General features: G+C 39.3%; 2 protein-coding genes across 4 annotated transcripts in view; both read right to left on the bottom strand.

Annotated features, from left to right (window-relative positions):
* The window catches only part of LOC131683952 (mucin-5AC), a 297,456-nt gene that overhangs the window by 186,730 nt on the left and 90,135 nt on the right, over positions 1-20,591 (bottom strand). The window lies entirely within an intron of this gene.
* On the bottom strand, positions 9,487-10,423 carry LOC131683953 (uncharacterized). The gene is made up of 2 exons (XM_058966373.1): positions 10,295-10,423; positions 9,487-10,227 (listed from the first exon to the last, which is right to left on the bottom strand). Exons 1-2 carry the CDS (start codon positions 10,398-10,400, stop codon positions 9,578-9,580), a joined length of 756 nt encoding a protein of 251 aa, XP_058822356.1. The 5' UTR covers positions 10,401-10,423; the 3' UTR covers positions 9,487-9,577.

Here is a 20,591-nt window from a genome sequence, read left to right as displayed (position 1 = left end):
AATGGGAGCAAATTGGCTCACGAAACAGACATCGGTACCAAGAGAAAATCGTCCTCCATAGATCTTTCAATCGGAGTAGGGTGAGTTCATCGTCGGGAACTATCCGTGTAGATCAGGATAAGCCTAACAGTTGAATGACTCATGGAAATAGGAACTAAACCCAATCAGAAAGGAATAACAAGATTATAACAGAATGCAATTTTCGTAACATATTGTAATATAAGTTTGGTCTCGTTAGTAGTTAAAATAACACAAAATTATAACAATTAACTAAACGAAATAGGGTTTTAAAATCCTTTTGTTGTGTGTTTCTGATCGGGAATGGCTCCCAAATTATCAGCAGCTAAACGGCTCATTGACGAGAGCTAAATGGCGACGTAACTCTAACTCGTGAGCAAAACAAAGAGATTCGACGAAAAAACAACGAGCCTCCTCCAAAATTATACCTTGACGTAATTCCTTGGGAAAAAGAGCGAAAAAAAGATTAATGAGTGTTTTAGTGGTTTGGCTCGAAACATACAATACCCCACAGACTAGGCTTTTGCAGATTTTAAAACCTTACTATTTAAAAATAACATACAGATTATGTTTGGGTGTTGTAACGACTGGATACTGAAATTTTCTTAGATGTTTACGGCTGTCTCAGTCGGTAATATCTATGCAAACGATTGGTTTTGCAAATTGACCGACGTTTCGGTTATTTTTGATGGCCTTTTTCAAAGTGAGTTTAGTCTGAGAAAACTGTAGACTTCTAAAAACAATAACTTACAGACATTGTTCCAATCTATCGAATTGAATCAATTGGTATATGGGACTCGGTCCTCCGGGCCTTAGAAATTTTTTTCAAAGTTGGAGCGAATCCTATACATTTCTTTTGTAATAATAATAATTCTCCCCGCAGTAAAAACATTTTTGATGCAGTTCACTTCAATGTGACCCCACCTTTCAGTGATTGAATCCTTTGATGGCTAATTCATCGAACGAGCTCACAGATCTGATCACTGTTCTGCAATGAAATTGCAGAAGCATTACCCCGAAAATCAATTCCTTTAAAATTTCAATAAATAATTTGAAATGCGATACAATTGCATTATGCGAAATATGGCTCACTTCAGAAATACACCTCAACTTTCACGATTCTAAAATTATTGGCTTGGATCGAGGGCAAGTTTTGTAGAAATTATTTCTTCTTGCAAAATTGAAGCTTATATGCATATATGGTGGTCCGAAGTTACGTGATGTTATAATGATTTTTTCGTAAACAAACGATTTTGACTCAATTAAATGTAAATAGAATCGTTAAAACCTTTGTTTGTAATGTTTAAAGAATGAAATTTACTAGTAGAATATTTCGCTATGGACGATGTCGTGTTTCATGTTTATTATCCAAAAACTCATTCTACCTCTTAATCTCGTACAGATCAGAAAGCAAAAATCGCACCACTTGCAAACAGCATACAAGCAGAAAAATATTCACGCCGCTCCGCTCTAGCGTGTACGTGTAACCTATAGACATAGCAAAATCCCGTTGCCCTCAACAGCGAGTAAAATGATCACAAAATAAATTTCACCCATTACGGCAGAACATAATCGCGATTGACTATACGCAAACACGTCTAAGACCTACAGTCCGCAAGGTGGAATAGTCGATCAAAGTGAAAAGGGTGAAATCAACTTGTGCTTACAGAAGTGTCACACATACAGCTACATCATACGAGACATGTAGTCTAATAACGTTCAACTCCTTACTCGAGGCAGAAAACATCGTTTCGAAGAACACCATGCAACACGACGTCGAATACGAAAACGTCAAAACCAAGAACCCCGAGTAAATGGACGATGATCTTACGAAAATTCGTCACCATACTACCTATATGTTAGTGTTCTAATCGGTTCCCTCCAGGTACATTTGTTATTTAAATAGCAGTGCGTATTCATGGAACCAAAATATATTTAGTTTACCATCAAGGTCTAGTTAGACCATTCCGAGTTTTGGTTTCATTCTTCACATTATGCTTTTAAAACATCCTTAAATATTGTTTCCTATTCAACATTTTTCATGCAAGTTCACAAGGAATTTAAATTTCTTGCCATGCAAGAAGGTCTTAGAAATTGTATTGGTTTCTATAGAAAAGTAGATACTCCGATCGAAATGAACTTACGAAAATATGATAAAATAGAATAATATTATAAATGATTAGGTTTCGAATCGACAACCATCTAATCCCGGAATTATTAAATTTGATTACGATCTGAATGCAGAAACCAAAGACCTGAAACCTTTGCTAATCTTTTTCATATTTGAATCTTGGAATAAAAAGGATGTGTTCAATACTTCAAATTCACAAAAACAGCTGTACGTAGTAACAGAGTGCTGTACAAATCGACGAATTAAAAGTAAAATGCAAAAAGGGAGATTTTTCGTTTCGAATTCATCTCATCAGTAAATGCCATCGTATTAGAAACGGTTAGATCCCAAATCCGAAAAACTATAAGTGAGGTAGGAGAAGCAAGCACAGAATCTCTGGTGTGCTGGTAAAAAAGTATACGCAACTTGCTATAGTACATGGAAATCCTTTTTCGTAGCAGGACTCCATCTTGGAGGTATTATTTTCTCTAAAGTTGTCCTAAAATACATTAAGATCGCGGGTAGGTCTGCTTTTTTACTTCTGGCCATTACAAATCACACATGTGGATTCGTCCTCTTTGGAATTTTCTTCCTCACTGAAAACTATGGTTTTTGATTTGGAGTTATTGCACACATTTTTTGCGGTTTGGCAAAAAACTGCCTACGGTCAATTGCAGCTGACCGTGATTCTGATTGGGATATGGAGTGCATGTTTCAGTTGTGCATATAGACTTTGCAATCGCGTGGGAATGAACGTTTATCTGTATTCGCTTGAGACCGCGTTAATCGGGTTAGAAGTGCTATAGGGTTCACTAAATCATTGGGACGTTTTTGCGAAATCTTGGACGTAGTTGGGCTTGAATTATCGCGATTGTATGTTCGTCTTTGTGTATTAGCGCGAGGGGCTCGAGCGTTTGTATGTTAGCGTATTCAATTTTATAATCGGGTGTCCATTCGATTTTATAATCGTGTGTCCATTCGCATATTCGCGTGTGTTCTTGGATGATCACGCAGACTGTCAATCTGATACTTCATTTTTAGTGTATAGTTTAGATGCAAGAAGAGATTGAATTCTCTAACACTATCAACTATATCACTAGAGATCCAAGTCAGGTCGCCATGGAACGAGTTGTCTAGTGGATATGAGCGTCATTTTTTTCTGATTGGGTCAACTGAAGGCATGGGTCTAGGCTGCTAGGGCCGATAGGAGGAACTTCCGGAAGTAACCAATTCATGATCGCTCGGGCTTTTGTAGGTTCGTTCTTGAGAACGCGTTTGTAAATTTTCTAAAACGTCCACTTAGTCACCGGGATGCTATCCTGTTTGCAAGATCACAGGCGGAGGTGTTCGTGGATGATAGCGAAAGACTCTAGCGTTTGTATGTTAACGTGTTTGTCGCATGAATTTAACGTTGCGTGTATAAATTCGCGTATTATAACCATGTGGCCACTCGCATATTTGCGTGCATTCTTGAATGATCGTGCGCGTGCCCTGAATCTGATACTTTATTTGCAGTGTATAGCTCAGATGCTAGAAGATAGTGAGTTCTCCCATATCACTAGGGTTCCCGGTTATTGTCTAGAAATTTTCTAGAAGTCATGGCAAAAGAGGCAAATCTAAAAGATCTCTTTCATTCGTTTCAACGTGATAATACACAAGAATTAAAATCATCCCATTTACTGGAAAACGAGTAAAAAATTTCATCGCGGCAACTTACAGCAGTAAATATGGATGGTTTCTTAATGAGAAGATTATCTCGTATAAAGACACCAAATGGCTGCGGAAGCTTCCAGGACAGACCGAACAAGTGAAAAATACAATGCCCGCAGACAATATGAATCAGTAAACTCGTTGGCTATTCTTATTATGAAGCCAAGGTTTCTATTTCCTCGTGCTATAACGTGAGAGTAATGGTTTCTGAATGTCAGTTGCGAGTCCAGTAGTACACCAAGGTCTCTGATAACTAACACTCTCTCTAGCAATTGGCCGGCGATGTTGTAGCTCCAGAGAATTGGATTTTTTCTGCGCGTGAAAGATATTATAGAGCATTTTGACACACTGAGAGCCAACAAGTTGCGATTGCACCAGTTACAGAAAGCATCTAGATATCGCTGAAGTTCGATGCAGTCCTCTATTGACCGCACAATGAGACAGAGTTTGAGATCATCAGCATATATGAGTTTGCACCCTGGGGATATAACATAGCAAACGTCGTTGAAGAATAAAGAAAAAAGCAACGGTCCGAGATTTCTCCCTTGAGGTACACCCGACAAGTTGATGAAGCTATATGACACGTTACTTCCTAATTTCACAGACAGAGAACGATCTACGAGATATGATTTAAGCCATCCTGTAAAATTTGATGGAGCACCCAGCCGCTCGATCTTTGCCAGAAGAAGAGAGTGGTCTACACGATCAAAGGCAGCTTTAAGATAAGTATATATAGTGTCTACTTGTGATCCATCTTCGATGTTTTTAATACAGTACGATGTAAATTGGGCTAGATTGGTGGTTGTTGACCTGCCTGCAAAAAGCTATGTTGGTCCTTCGATATGTATGCTTTGGTCTCACGAAAGAGCATATTTCCTACTAGGATCTCAAACAACTTTGATCCAGCGCAGAGCGAGGTTATGCCACGATAGTTCGCAACATTTTGCTTATCACCTTTTTTAAAAACGGGAAACATTACTGATAACACACGGGAAACACTGATTGCGACAGTGATTGGTTGAAGATTAGTCGTAAAGGTGTTCACAATGCGCTTGCGCATTTTTTCAGTATAATAGAAGGAATCCCATCTGGCCCCACCGATGTAGAGGACTTTAACTTGCTTATGGCAGCTAGAATGTCTTCGTCAGTAAATTGAATGTTTCCAAAATTGATTACATCGCGAGGGACATCTTGAAGGCCACAGTCCACCTGAGTTGAGCTAGCCGATTCATTTTTAAACACACTCGAGAAATGTTTTGCGAACACGTTACAGATACCGCTGGGAGTATTGGACGTTTCACTTGCGAGGAACATACTGGAAGGAAGCCCCTTTTCTTTACGTTTCCCATTTACAAAGGACCAAAACTGTTTTGGGTTTCGTTTTAGGTTCGATTGGATTTGTGCTACGTGTCTTGAGTAGAGAAAGCAATTATATGTTTTGTAGCTGTTACTGGCTATAGTGAACTCCCTTTTTGTGATCGGGTTTCTTCGAATAGTGTAATGTCGAAGCGCAGCAGCTCGCAATCTTTTTAGTTTGCGTAGCCGGTTGTTGGACCATGGTGGTTTTGCTCGGGGACGAGGTGCAGGCACATGTATACTGAAAAGCACCAGTGAGAGTTTTTCTACGGTAGCATCTACATTGATCGCGAAATTCAAGAAAGTCTCCCAGTCGATTGTTTGTAGTGAGTTATGAAGCCTAGAGAAGTCAGTCTTCGAAATGTTGAACTCCCTGACATCCTCCATCTCGTCATAGAGAACCAGCTGCGGACAAATCTGCGGTACCAGAAGTGGAGGATGATGTGCGTCTACAGCAACTAAAGGCTCAAGTGCCTCTGATACGGTACAGTTCATTGAAGTTTCTTCATTTATAAAGAGGAGGTCTAGGATTCGATTTCGTCTATTATTCACTGTAGACATTTGTCGCATATTCAGTACAGGCATTCCGTCAAGTAAGATAGTACTCACCCTCGAAAAGGTTGATTCAGAAGGGTCTGGGAAAGCATACCCGGAGGGAGTGCTCTTCCAAAGAAGTCCAGGCTGGTTGTAATCACCAAATAGTAGATGTGCCGTGTTGGGTTCAATGGAAGTTGCAATGTCAAGTGCGGATTCTATGTGCTTCTGAATAATTTCTACATCACTTGCGGAATCGGGGGGAATATATACAGCACCCACACAGAGACTAGTATAGGGGCCACGGATATTTACCCAGAGTTGTTCGAGATTGTGAGTGTCATTTTTTTGTTTGGATGAGAGTCGGTTGGAAACTGCAATGAGCACACCACCACCACGTTTCTGCCCTGCACTATTAGGATCGCGATCGTTACGATATACCGAGTACCTTGAGCTAAATAATTGAAGCGAGTTGATTTGATCATTCAGCCACGTTTCGGTCAGAACAATAACATCATGATCAACATCTGAAGCAGCGACGAACAGCTCATCAATGTTTGTGCGTAGCCCTCTCACGTTCTGATAGTAGATTTTGAGATGTCCTTGCAAGTTTTCTCCTGACGGTTGAAAGGTGGTAGATCGAGTGGTGGTGGAAGCAAATGCCTGTAATTGGGGTGGGCTTTCAACGGGGGCAGCATCTGTATGTCCTACTTCGGAAGGACATATACATTCATTGTATTTACCTGAGAAAACGGATACAGGAATTCCATGTCCTTCGAGTTGGTCTGACTTGTTTAGAGCGTTGTTATCTGACCGAAAAAGGTTGATGTCGTGTCCTTCAAGTTCTGTGGTAGACGGGTGGGTGTCGGTGACGGAGTTGACCTGACTACGTCTGTTGGCAGGCTGCAATGGTGGATCAAACTCAGGGTGCGTAGTATCTCGAGAAGCTTCGGGATGACATATACCCTCCTTAGCTTAACCTGACCGGGAAAGGTCGCCAGCATATGGATATGGATATGAAGATATGGAAGATTGTCCCGGGAGTACTTCCACTTCCACTGAGGTTGAATATTCCGTACGAATTCCGGACAAATCTGTACAAGTTTTTTTCCGGACATACGACCAAAAATCCATACTATCCTCCCAAATTCAGTACGGTTGGTCAGCTTATGCTTGACCTTCGAGAGCAGATCATCTCAAGGCGTTAACTACATCCAAAGAACGCTTTGCACATACCCTGGTCTAACGCCAGGTCTGTAGCCAGACGGCACACATCGGCAAGCCATGCGCCGTAACGGTGTCCCCAAACCAATAGCTAACATGCTCGGGGAAGTAAGAAACAACAAGAAAACGGTTATAGTAGAATCACATGACTTGACAAAATGCACCAAACATCCAACAGCGAGAATCAAAGCTCTAGTTACGATGACATAGACACAAACACGAGTGAGGGACAATGTAGACGGAACGAGCAGCAAGCAGCAGAAGGTAAATCTGACCATTGTTCACCACCGAGAAAGAATTTTAACGCAAGGAACGGAAAGCAGTGTGCCCATGATAGCAATAATATTCGTTTGATATTTTTTTATCTTTCATCAATTGTGAATGAAACTTATCTTTGAAATGCATACTAATTTCAAAAAATGGCAAATGATTCTCAAGGTTGGCCTAAATAACTAATGATAACAATATCCAAAAAAGTTATTTCACAGTAACCTACTTTCCCCCACAGTAACCTACTTAATATACTTTATAAATCTTTTAGATAATTTTACCTTCTTCACACTACAAACAGTAACCGCTTTCTTGTTTCGATCTAGTAAAGTTATCTTCCCTTAGCGACCAAACTGAGAGCAAATATGGTGCAACTGTGATTCACAAAGTCCTGTTATGGTTCTTTTCAATAAATCAAAATTCGTATAATTTTCAACCACCAGTAGGCAGTACCTAGTAGTGATTCGCACAATGAAATTGCTGAATATTTCACAAGTGCCCAATTAGTGTGCCCATAGGACGGAGGAGGACAATGGTTTCACGACCGGTCATTATTTAGTTTTTAATTTAAGACCCGCGTGTCCCACACTTGAATAGAGCCACGTAGTAGCAGAGTATAGTAATAAAACTCAAACAAACAAAACTGCTCCCTCCCATGCGCTTTGCATCATATCGGTCGTACTCCAGCATGGGAAGTGTAGCGTAAAGCCCCATCAGAAATACAATCAAGTAAAAGGGGCCTACAGTGGCGGTAGCAAACAACAATTCAACAATCTATGATATGTCTTCGGTCGGTCGCCATCATAATAATCACGAGAAGGGGTTAGTTGATGCATGTGTGAGCCGACAGCCAAAACAAAGCAAGGTGAATTACTTATTAGCTGCTTAAATAGATCATTAGGCAGCGAGACCATCGTGCAGGTGAAGGGTGCAGTGGAGCGGCCAGCGGCACATAAGAATTGAATAACTGGAAAAGTTCAGCTCACGTTCCTTGACTCTTTCTGCAGTCGAAGAAAAAGGTAGAGCAATAACCAATTACCTATACTCGTCCGTGGTTCAATTGGCCATTGAGTAACGATTAGGCTGTAAAATCTGTGCTCGAGTGTAATGTTTTCGATGAGTATTAAGCCGAAAATTAAGTCGTTTTGTTTGTACGGAAAATATTTATAATAAAATAATAATTTGGGTGCTCATTGTAAAATTGAACAGTTTGAAGTCGTTCCCAGCACAGCTGGGATCTGCAGCCTCAATATGGACTGAATTTTAGTTCTTAAGATAACGTGATTGTAAGGCGATTGACTCCAAGCACAAATGTGCATACGACACGTAAAACCGTAGACGCCCTCCCAGCGAGCTTCCTACCAGCAGCCAACGGGCCTCACGAGAGTTACAGCAGCGCCTAATTCAACAATCCCAACATGATCCGCTTCGTTGATCACGCGCCCCGTCGAGGAATTTGACCTTTCCGTTTCGACGGATTCCCAACCAACAGCGCACAACCTTCGATTGTAAATTACCTGGTCCCGCGTGTGCAACGAACAGTCAGTCGTGTTACATGTGTGTCGGGTCGTGTCGTTGCATGGCAGACAACGACAACTGTTTAGTCTGCCATTTATAAAGTCCATCGAACTTACCTGTAAACAAAAGTGGAAGAAAAGAGAAAATAGATTAAACTCCTGAAATTGCACTGCAAATATAAAACTGTAAAATTAGATGAAAATCACGCATAATTGAGGTGGTGCTGCATTCAAAACAATCAACAAGTCGCATTCCGCATGTTTATCGCTTTCCTGCCTCAACCAGCGTATCAATTTAATGTGATGTGGTAATTTGGTACTAGGTTGTTGCTGAAATAGGCACCGGCGGTGGGTGAGGATAGGGAATATAAAATCCTGAAACTTCAAATTAAACTGAACAAATGTTTGAAGCCGGATACAACAGATTATAGGCGGAAGCATTGGTAAAAGTCTCTAAAGGGTTTTCTAATAACATTCCAAGGGTATAAGCATTTGGTCTGACATGAATTATCCCCTCCATAGAAAAAATAAAAGAATGTCTGAATGATCACTTGAACTAAATTAAATTACTAAATATCATTGTAATGCAATCAACACTCCTCGTGGGACCTAAGAAATTAACTTGTGTTAGTTGAGGCTGTACATATTTGTTAGTTACTTCGGACACGTTTCATAAATAATTTTGATACGAATATTACCAGGACTAACTAAATAACTGAATAATTTATTCTTTAATTTACTGAGAGATATTACCAAGTTCTTTAAATAACCAAGGATAGCGTCTATAAATTTATAATAAATAACCGTTAAAAATATACAACCATGCTAGACACACAATTTAGTCCGAATCATCATCGGAGTAAAGGAAGTTAAATTTTCTAGCCAAGGGCGTCAGCTCCGGTAAGTTCACCGAAAGATTCGAACTACACCCTGCTTCGCCGGGTCCCGAGGCATCTTCATCCGGCTGATCGTAGTCAAATGATAGTGGCATCAATTTGGGCATCAACTCAGCATCTGGCGGCGGACTCGTACCCTGCTGGTCGTCAGAATGTTGGCGATGTTTTGGTAGGATGACTGCCTTTCCCTTTCGGTCCAGCAATGTGGGTTCGTCCATTCCGCTATCGCTTGACGCATGGGATTTAGTTGGTGACGGCGTGTCTTCGGTTTCCGGTTGATGGTTAACGCTAGACTGAAACGAAGATTCCGACTGTGCACTCCCGTCCGGTTTGCTGGATTTCGAACCTGGATCGTTTTGCTCCGTGGAACTAGCACCGGGTAAGTTAGGTGAATCAGAGGGATCATTTGCAACAGTTGAAAAATTGGTCATTGCATGGGTCAAATGGTATTTGCCATCGTCAGTTTGTGTCAGCAGTCCTTGCGATTGGAGGCAAGTCGTAGTTTGTTTCACCAACGATTGAACCGTTTCCGGGCGATCTTCTTTTTTGTTTTTCAGGTAAGTGTAAGCCACAAGGTCATCCAAGGAGCAACCTTAAATAAATTGTTTATTAAATATTTGCCTAAGTTAAAAAACCGGTCGTTCAAATAAGCATTCTACCTTCTCCAGTTTGAATTCCATAAAAATATGCTCCCTTGAGAGTGTAACGGAAAAACTTTTTCGGCACTGATTCTTCCGGTTTCATGAGCTCTCGTTTTGCTGACATTTTGTATCTAGCGATGAAACGGTTGTAGCCTACTTGTTATTTTGCAAATTCGCACGGATCAACTTGACAGTGATTGATGGCGCATAAGTACGGCGCCGTTGCGCATAACGAGATTTGTCGCATTTTCAATAGTAAACAGTACGAGAAGAAAGTGGCAAGAAATACGGAAGATACAGGAGTGACTGACACTGCGGGACCGTAAAAAGGCAGCAATACGCGGTCAATTGAGACCGCGAACAATCATTAGCCGTGCGTAACAGTCGTTAGGCACTTGATACCGTTCGGTTACGCTTGGAAAATCTGTCACCAACCAGTGCTGGCAGTGGCTTTGCGGTACCGCTCGTGGCGTATGCAAATTGAGGGGCTACGATCGACTTTCTAATCTGGCGTGAATTTTGGATTCAGTTCCTATCCACCGCAATCACTCACTATTGAATGTGCTGCACCGGGCAGCTATATGATTATGCGTAAAGATTTGCAAGAAAAGTGGTTCACGACAGCACAAGCAATTAATGCAGCTGCGCCATACAATCCTCGAGCTTGTACACCAGAAATAATAGTGTTTGAACTATTGGCAAGACATGTAATCAAACTTTTAATATTTTCAAAAAAGTTCGAATTCAATACAAAAAACTTCTGATTCAAAATTTCCCAAACGGGCCACGCCATATTAGGTGAAATCACAATTTCGATGGATTTTTCAATTTTTAGGTAGTATGTGCATTGCAAAATCAAATCCAAATGGGTCTAGTGAAAAAATGGAACATGATGACATATGAAATATTTAGCCTATTAATTTAAAAAAAATACTACAGGCGATTTAAGTAACCGATTTTAACGAACTAACCAGCAATGACATTGTTGTAACACACAGCTTGTTAGTATTTTTTGCGATCCGAAAAGTTACTACTTTGTATATATTTAAACAATTGTTTCTAACAAAATTAAATAAAAAGGTGTCCCGAACCTTTTTGTGTCGAAAAGAAAAACCTCATATTTATACTACTTTTAGTACCTAACAACATGCCGTTGGTGGAAAAAATGGTCCAGCATTCCTAACTAAGATATTCCACGCCGAATGTAGCCGCAGATGGATTTCGAACAATGAATTGAAGGCGTAAACGGCTTCCGTTGCCACAACCCCACATGGACTAACATGTCTGTTGTAGCTTTTGTCGGATTATCAAACTATAATGAATGGTATTTATTCATTCATCCTATAACTTTGAATTCAAAGCGATGATATATACATATTTATACATAAATCGATTGCAATTAATGCAGGCCACAATTTATGGCAGATTTTTTTTACTCATTAGGGTGGCTCAAAACTAATTATTTTGTCGTAAAGATTCACAATTTTTTAAAGAAATGTTTGTGCGCTAAATTCTTTTTTCAGGATATTAAAATGTATCAGTAATCAACATTATCCCTTATTAGAGTGGCTTGATTTTGTATTTTTCTGTGTGAGTCAAATGACTTTTTCAATAGCAATTATGGCACAGCTAATGTTATCTTTTTATGTTGAAGCGAAATAATTTAGATCTCATTGTTTTACTTCAAAAATGATTTGGTTCAAATAAGATGAGTCAAGCTTGAAATCTGAAAGGGTGCTGCCAACTCTGAATACGAAATTCGTGTTTTTGCATGCCAAAACATATACAGTGAAGACCCAATTTTATCAGCCTACGATTTTTTCTTCCCCCGAGTTTGTCTATCCCTGATTTTGTCAGCTTTTTGACGCGATTTTGTAAGCCTCATATAAAATCCGTTTAGTGGGCTCTAGCATACGAATCAAGTCAAATTCGAGTAAATTTTTTCTTCAGCATATTTTTCTTATCTTAGAGTGCAATAATAAAAATATTAGTTTCTTTTTTAATTTTGCACTGTAAGACCTCCTTAAGGGAAATTTTTACTAAATGATCAGAAAGGATTATGAGGCTATGTCGAGGGACTAAAACAGTTGTCATAAACACGCTCCAGCTACGCCTAAAATGCATCTCTCTCTCTCTCTCTCTCTCTCTCTCTCTCTCTCTCTCTCTCTCTCTCTCTCTCTCTCTCTCTCTCTCTCTCTCTCTCTCTCTCTCTCGTTCGCGAGTCTCGCTTTGGGTTAGCAGTGAACATTGATAATGCGGTAGTTAACCCTCCGGAAGTCGCGCTTATGGCCCACTGAATGAGCAGCCGCTGGTGCTCTAAGACGATTTCGCTAGATTTTCAGAGTAGCGTGCACTCAGTGCACTAGCGCGACTTCCGGAAGGTTAAAAAAACAGGCTTTTGCTTATCACTGCACACATTCTCTCACTGTTACTTGAACAAGCGTAGGCGAATCTTGTCCATCACTATAAAACCCAGCTCGTTGGTTGTGCCGCTGCTCTGGTCGAATGCACCCCGAAGTTGCGAGTTTGCAGCTCATCATACAGAATTCGGTCCATTTCCATTCATTTCATAGGCTACATTCATTTCATAGGCTTTCCATTCCATTCATTTCATAGGCTACTCGATCCGCGTTACGTTTGTCCAAAAATGTATTTATACCGCAAATATCATTTAGTGAATAGGATTCCTGCAATCTTCAATAGCCATCAGCCGACCACAATTCGCAAAACTGCCACCCGCCAACCATCGCACATCTACTTCCGCCACCGCTCTATCTAAAATCGTCATCAATTCTGGGCCACAAACTAAATTTCTACGACCGATCAAAAAAGCATACTGGTGTTGTGATTCAACAGAAAAATCGCAAAATAAAGCTGGCATTCGCCCGCTGTGTTATAATTTCGACGAGTGAGAAATCCCATTATTTTGAGTATACCCCAAACAACTCAAAAGTACCTTACTTCACGGAAGACCACAGACTAACAGACATAACACTCAAAAACAAAGCTTCGCCCGCTTTAACGGTCATTTTAAATATATTTATAGTTGGGACTGTGGCCACATTTGAAATTATGGCGCCACTGACATATGAACAAGCATGTGAGGAATAGGCCACTAGTGAAAAATTGTTCCCCAACCTGAGGGGTAACCCACCAGTAAATGAGTGTTTGGGACTGTGAATAAAAGGTGGAGCTAGTGTTCTGGGAAAATTGTCGGATCGATGTTTTTTGAGGGAATTCCCTCATAGTGTTATGTCTGTTAGTCTGTGGGAAGACCTCGACTGAGTCGAATCTCCAATAAGTGCGAAAGCGACACACAACTCAAAGTACATAAATTTACGTTAAAAGAACTTATTCTGTAGGTTGTTTTATTTTTGCGTGTAGAGATCGTCGTCCGAAAGAGATAGCAATTCGCGTCATCGAAGGTACGGTGTCGCCATCTACAAAAGTTGTGCCTGTGGGTGATGCAAATGTAAACAAATCCATACTAAATTTGCAAAAGGGCGAATAAGATTTGTAAACAAACTTTTATTTTGATTGTTTCTCTTAATTTACTATAATTTCAAAGTAGAAAACAATTGAAATTACTTCTACGAAGGGTAAAAATTTACATTAACGGATATTTTTCATGAAATTCAACTCTGCAGCAGACTAATGAGCGAAACAAGTTTGTTTAGAAAAAACACTTTCGCCCTTTTAACGAATTAATATTGAAATGATGTTAAATTTTCGTCAGTTTTCAAATGGACCATTTTCAAATTTTCAAGAATATTGAGTTAAGTAAATAAGCGAAAGAGGTTAAATAGACTTCCGCTAAACCTTTCTGCTAAGCCACCAAACCTTTGTCAAAGCTTTTTCGCAGAAAATATGGAATAATAATTTCACGTTTTAGCATATGTTTTCCTCTTGGTTAATTGCAAATTGTGATTTTTAATATACAAATATATTGAAACGGGATTTTAATGGTATGGGCCGATAGAGCATCAGCCCGATAAAGCATAACGGATATAGTTTGGTAGTTTTTTGCTAGAGAACGTGAGAAAAAGTTCTCATAAACTGGTCGAATTTCACTGAAAGTGACTCTGATGTCGTCTAGCATATTATGCTAAGAGTTAAGGAGTAAACGTAGAAGCGGCCGAGTTATTGATGGAAAAGAGAATAAACAAAGAGAGACTCTCACTTGGACTTCCACCCTTTTCTCGTGTTGGTCTAGATATAGTTCTAAAATCTTATTCGCCATGACTGTGATATCCTCTTCGTGGTTAAAGACATCCGTCTGCGTGGTTGAAAACTGCAGATAACCTGCACATCAGTATATTTTTCATTTTGTTCCATATACATTGATAGCTCCTGGCAGTATAAATATGACCAACGAAAAATACACATTTCTCCAAAACAAACTATTTGTATTGAGCGAAATTTTTACCATAAGTTGGATAAATATTGCTTTTCAATCTGTAAATAAAATTTTGGACGAAAAGGTTAACTTTTCAATACTTTTTATCATTTTGAAAACTTTTTTTTTGCTTCACGAAAATGCGTTATGTTGAGGACGCAAAATAAATATGTTCTGCAACATTTTTTACTCATTTCTTTACCAAATTAGCTCGATTGATGATTTTTGTATTGATTGGTACTAACAATTTCATTTATTTATTAAAAAAAACGTTGAAAACGGCACGTTTAAAATTATTCATTTTCCATCATCCATTTGTTTACATGAAATTCACGCACACAAGTTGTCAAACTCAGCTTCGTACATGCCACAGAAAAACTACCTAAAATTAAGTACTTTTGACTCAATCTCGTAGTATAGTGCAGAAAGGTAAAATTAGGTAAACCATGTTGAAGATAGTTTCCATTTAACTACGGCAAAAATCATAACTCAACCATGAGTTTAATTTCCTTAAATTTAAGTTGAATTTACCTAATTTTGAGTATACCCCAAACTACTCAAAAGTACCTTACTGCACGGAAGACCTCGACTGAGTCGAATCTCTTGTTTTGTTTTTGACAACACTAACAAGTGCGAAAGCGACACACAACTCAAAAGTACCTAAATTTACGTTAAAAGAACCTATTATGTAGGTTGTTTTATTTTTGCGTGTAGTCGCGAATAGATCGCTGATTTCTGCTGAGTTTGCTTTGGTATGAAACCGTCACCAATTTATTCTACGTTACACGAGCGCCTCTTCCGTAGAGCACTCTAGTTAGAGTGTGGCCAAGAGGCCATGACGTATTCAAACGAACACGAAATTTGACGTATTCACAATAGAAATACGTCAGATTTCTGCTCGTTTGGATACATCAAACGCGTCTTGACCGCACTCTAACCCAGTTAAACTCATTCCGGAACCGGTTCGGATTTCTGAATGGAGTCATTATGGATTCCAAATCAAATGCAACAACCGATTCCGACTCAGAATCGGTTGTTGCATTTGATTTGGAATCCATACTGACTCCATTCAGGATTCCGAATCAAATTCCGAATGGTTTGACCGGAAACTAGAGTGCTCTACTCTTCCGGCGGTATTGTTTGACAGTTTATTGCATACAAGTTTCGATTAAGCTCTCATCATACGAAAAATGGACCGCTGTAGCAGCTGCTCAATCGATATGGACACAAAAGAGATAATTTGCAGAGAGTTCTGCAAGTCGTCGATCCACTATCGTTGTGTGAGAATCGAAGAAGAATTCTACAATGAAATGAGTGGAAATGCCTAAATTTTCTGAATGTGTAAAGCGTGCATGGGTTTCATGGAAAATGTCCGTTTTACCAAAACACTAATCTCTACTAGAAAAACTCTAGAAAGAGAACTGCGGTAACTCCATTTTGGATCGATTGGATTCGCGTTTAGCTGTCAAAAAATGAATCCAATCGAACATTGCCTATCCTTATAACATTGCACGTGTTGCCATACACTGCCGGGGCATACGTTGCCAAAAATGCTGTTTTTCTCTCCGCAGTTCTCTTACTAGAGTTTTTCTAATCTCTACGAACTCTGTCATTGCGGAGATCAATACATCGCACAGAAAGCTTATCGACTTAACCCTTTATAAGGCCCAGAGTTTGGGGCTATTAATGGATGTTATATTAATAGAAACACGGTTTTGCACCTAGTTTAGAATATATTTACATTTATTTCGTAATAAAATAATGTTTTGGAAATATACTTGGTACCGCCCGTACCGCCGTTAGAAAATGCCAGTCTTCGTAATGTTTGATGTATTTCCAACGAGATTGGTGGAAATATAAAGACAAATCGAGCTGGATCGGAAATTCAGAATTAAATTAAGGTGAGTTACTGGTTATTACCTGATTAACAGTAAATAACCCCTGAATTCTGAGGATAAGTTGAAAAATGAGACCACAGATTACAGACGTTCATTTATTCATTTAATTTTTTTCTTTGCAATTTTTACCACTCATGAACAAAATTTTCGGATTAAAAATAGTTGTTTTTACAAATTTGCATCACCAACTTATAGGGTCTAGAGTATTTTTTTCAAAATCGAGCTAATTTTATTAACCAAAAGGAAATCGCGGTATTTAAAAAAAACTCCACCAATCTGACACTTTTCAATGTATCTCAATAAAAAGTAATAAGGAGAGTCAAGCCACTGCCTTATAAAGGGTTAAAACCGAGATTCGCAATAGTATTATTGCTGAATTGAGGCAAGAGATTCAAGGTGGGTTTTCAAAACTGTCGCCTGCTGTATCTACTCCAGTCTTTTAAAATAAAATTGTTGACTCCACTTCCGAGGACCGCAAAAAGATTACGTGTTGAAACCAATGCCATCGATAATCAACCTTCGACTGTTCTTCATGGTACTTCGGAAGCGACTAATGTCAATCTACCAACCTCATTTGAACATCCAACGTCTAGATTCTGGGTGCACCTGACAAAAATATCGCCGGAGGTAACAGAAACGGACATTCTGGCAGTTGCCAAAGGCTGTCTGACGACGTGTCGTGAAAAGCTTAAAACCGAGGGACCGACATATATCTACGACGACATTTGTGTCTTTCAAGGTAGGTGTTAAACCAGAACTGCGGGACAAATCAATGCTATTTTCAACATGGCCGCAAGGTGTAGAATTTCGCGAGTTTACTGACTATGATGGTGTAGGAGCCAGATTTATTTCAACTAACTTCTGGAGTTCCCCAAGGCTGTATACTGGAACCGCTCATCTTTATATTGTTTGTGAATGATCTATGCTATCAGTAAAAACTGCGACAAAGTATTGTATGCTGACAACCTGAAAATGTCTGCTTTGCCGAAGATTGCACAGGTCTACAATAAATAATAAATAAATAAATAAATAAAATTCATGATGTAGGTATGATCATTAGTAGGTAAATATACAACCGTCAGTTTTGTGAAGAGCATGTTTTAGCACAGCGAGTATCTGTGCTGTCTGATAAATTTGTGTGTTTAAAGAACAATCGTTATGTTTGTATACTGCTTTTAACATTTATGGTTTGAATGTGGAGCTACATAGAATACCGCTGCCGTTGAAAAAGGATTCTTGGTTCCATATACTCCAATCAAAGGTTGAATCGAATGCACAACGTAACCAATAGACGAAAAATTGTTTATCTCGTTAATCTGTCGTCGAACCGATGCCAATATCCGCATGTTTCAGCTTTCATCAAGTTTTTCATTTACTTTTCTAACGTCGCATATATTCGAAAATATTCAAACGAATCATAGGTCAAAAAGTGCTTATATGACTTTTTCGTGCACAGTTCTAAGCACTCTCTATCCCAACACGGAGTGGAAGACCGTCTACGGGTGTTTGTGCCGAAAGCTCGTTTCGTCTGACCTTTAATCGCAATGTCGAGAATCAAGCCAACCAAAACCTTGAACCACCGGAAGAATTTCTTGTTTTGATTCGCTAGTTTCGGATATAGTGGACGTGTAACTCTTTCAATCAATGGGTACAATCTAATTGTAGCGAGGTCGCGTACAATGATAAATCTAATAGCGTTTATGTTTTTACCTGGTGCTACGCCCAAGTTTGAATGAGTGTAGCACCGACTACACCGGTGTAGTGGACTGTCAAAAACGAAAACAACATAAGGCGCGCTACTGGCGTAGGCATTCGTGTCATTTCTCCTGTATTCAAGATGGTCATATTGAAATTGTCGCAAATATCATGCTGCAGTAAGGTAGGTCGGTTATCATCATGAAGACAACCCCATGACATAGGGAGTGAAGTCTTCTAGTACCAGCTGAGGTACGAATATAATCAAATAATTTAATCTGTTAACTAAAGACTTCCGAGACCAGGAACCACTTAATTCGACTTTGTAACAGCTTTTCCTCGAGTTATTATGTTCGGAGGCCCGTCAAAGGGCACTTGTTCGGATAGAACTAAAACCCGTTGTGTAGCAGCTAAATTTCAGCAGCTCAAACTGTGAATATATTTTAATAAAATTAACAGTTTGTGGTTTTACCCTAGTTGCATCTCTTCTTAGGCGGTGGTCAGCTATTTTCGTCCGCGTCCCTTATCACCAATTTTTATAAAGTGATTCATCAACAGTGCTATCTTTGAAAATGAACCACCTTGGTTATGCAACTATTTTTTCCGATCTTTTTTTAATGCAAATAATTAAGCAATCTTCATTTCGTTATATTCTGAATTGCACATATTTTGTCGTATGTAATTTTAAATGTATTTTCATTTGATGGTATTATAAGGAAACACGAATCGCCCGGTTGATGCCAATCGAGCTGACATTTCGTTGGACTGAGCACACTAATTTATTTGTTTGTTTAGTGTTTATATGATCAACTAGAAAACGAATCCACTGGGTCTTTAATGCGTGTGGGAAATACGCATTGTCTTGTCTGAGTGATTGTCTATTGAATTATGTATGAGGGTGGAGAATTCACAATTAGCAAGATCAATTCAAATCCAATTACCAATTTACAGCAATCATTTCAACACAAAAAAAAACAAATGTTTTATGGCATATTTAATGGTTTACTTTTAGTTCATTAACTAATCAGTCAATTATACTGAGCTAAGAATAAGTATTTGGACGTACTATTTGGAAACGTTGGGTGTTTGATTCGTGCATGATGTTAATATCACCGGCTGTCCGGAGTTCAAGTTGTTTTTGAAGAAACAATCTCGATAAACCATTACCCAGAGTTTAAACGCCTAGAACATTGACGTATCCTACAGTCAATAAACTATTCAAACATCTTATGCACGAAAGTGTATTCTCAGTCACATCGCTTGTTTGAAGCGAATCCTGACTAACAACCCACCCACTACCCAAGCCGTGGTACTTATTGGAGTGTCACTGAGTCGAGACCTTCCGTTAAGTAAGTACCACATCAACACTTCCTTTCTCATCCCAAGTTACGGTAAAGATGGTCGTGGCCCGCAATGGTGGCTCTCAGGCGAAATTCTCGCTTGGACTGGATCAATTGTTATTCCCACACAATGCTCCTCAACTAGTCTGGCTGAAAATGAGTTATCAGTCTGCAATCTACGAAGTATACCAGGCTTACGCAACGCAAGGAAATGATTTTGCTAAATCGAAAATTTATAGGTACATTAGAAGATGATCCCTCAATGGGCTTGTCTTTAGTGCACAAGATGAATGATATGAATCCATTCACATATAAAATACTCGTGGCCCTCTCTTTAGCATTTCTTTTCGGAGTGTTCCTTCAAAAGGATGCTCCAGTTTTCCCGCATAATTTGTACGTGGAATATGTCGAGAGATCATGCGGAGTCTCCCAACAGTAGAAAGACTTTTCAGCATACCCATTGCAAGAATCATTTTCATGATTCTCTCCGCGTTTTACACATTATAGCTTATTTCTACTATGGCCCACATGTTTGCAGCGAAGGCGGTACAAAAAGAAGAACCCAGTTCAAAAGAACCAAGTTTGGAGGAGTAGATTTGGCGAAAGGCCGGAAATGAGGTTAATGGGAACTAATTTGTTTTCTTATACTAATAGTTTTGCTGAATGCAAATGCGTGCAATCTAGAATTTTCACTGACTAAAACAAAGGGTTGAAAGGCCAACCCCCTTTCTCAGCAAATCTTCGCACCCATGTCGAAGAGTACACCATCAATCTTTACTTGTCGGGTGGGTACGTAGACACAATACTTCTTCGTTAAAAAACTGGCAGCAAGCAACTATATTTACCTGTTCAATATCGTTTACAGATAATCTACGTTCATCTGGTGGGATCATGGCAATATCGGTCACGACCAAGTATTATTTAGTTAGATAACGCGATTTATCGATGATGTTAAATAGCGTATCTTTGGTCCACCCAGGTTACGG

This window comes from Topomyia yanbarensis, chromosome 2 (genome assembly GCF_030247195.1).
Source record: "Topomyia yanbarensis strain Yona2022 chromosome 2, ASM3024719v1, whole genome shotgun sequence".
Classification (NCBI taxonomy): domain Eukaryota; kingdom Metazoa; phylum Arthropoda; class Insecta; order Diptera; family Culicidae; genus Topomyia; species Topomyia yanbarensis.
This window is presented reverse-complemented; position numbering and strand designations above follow the sequence as displayed.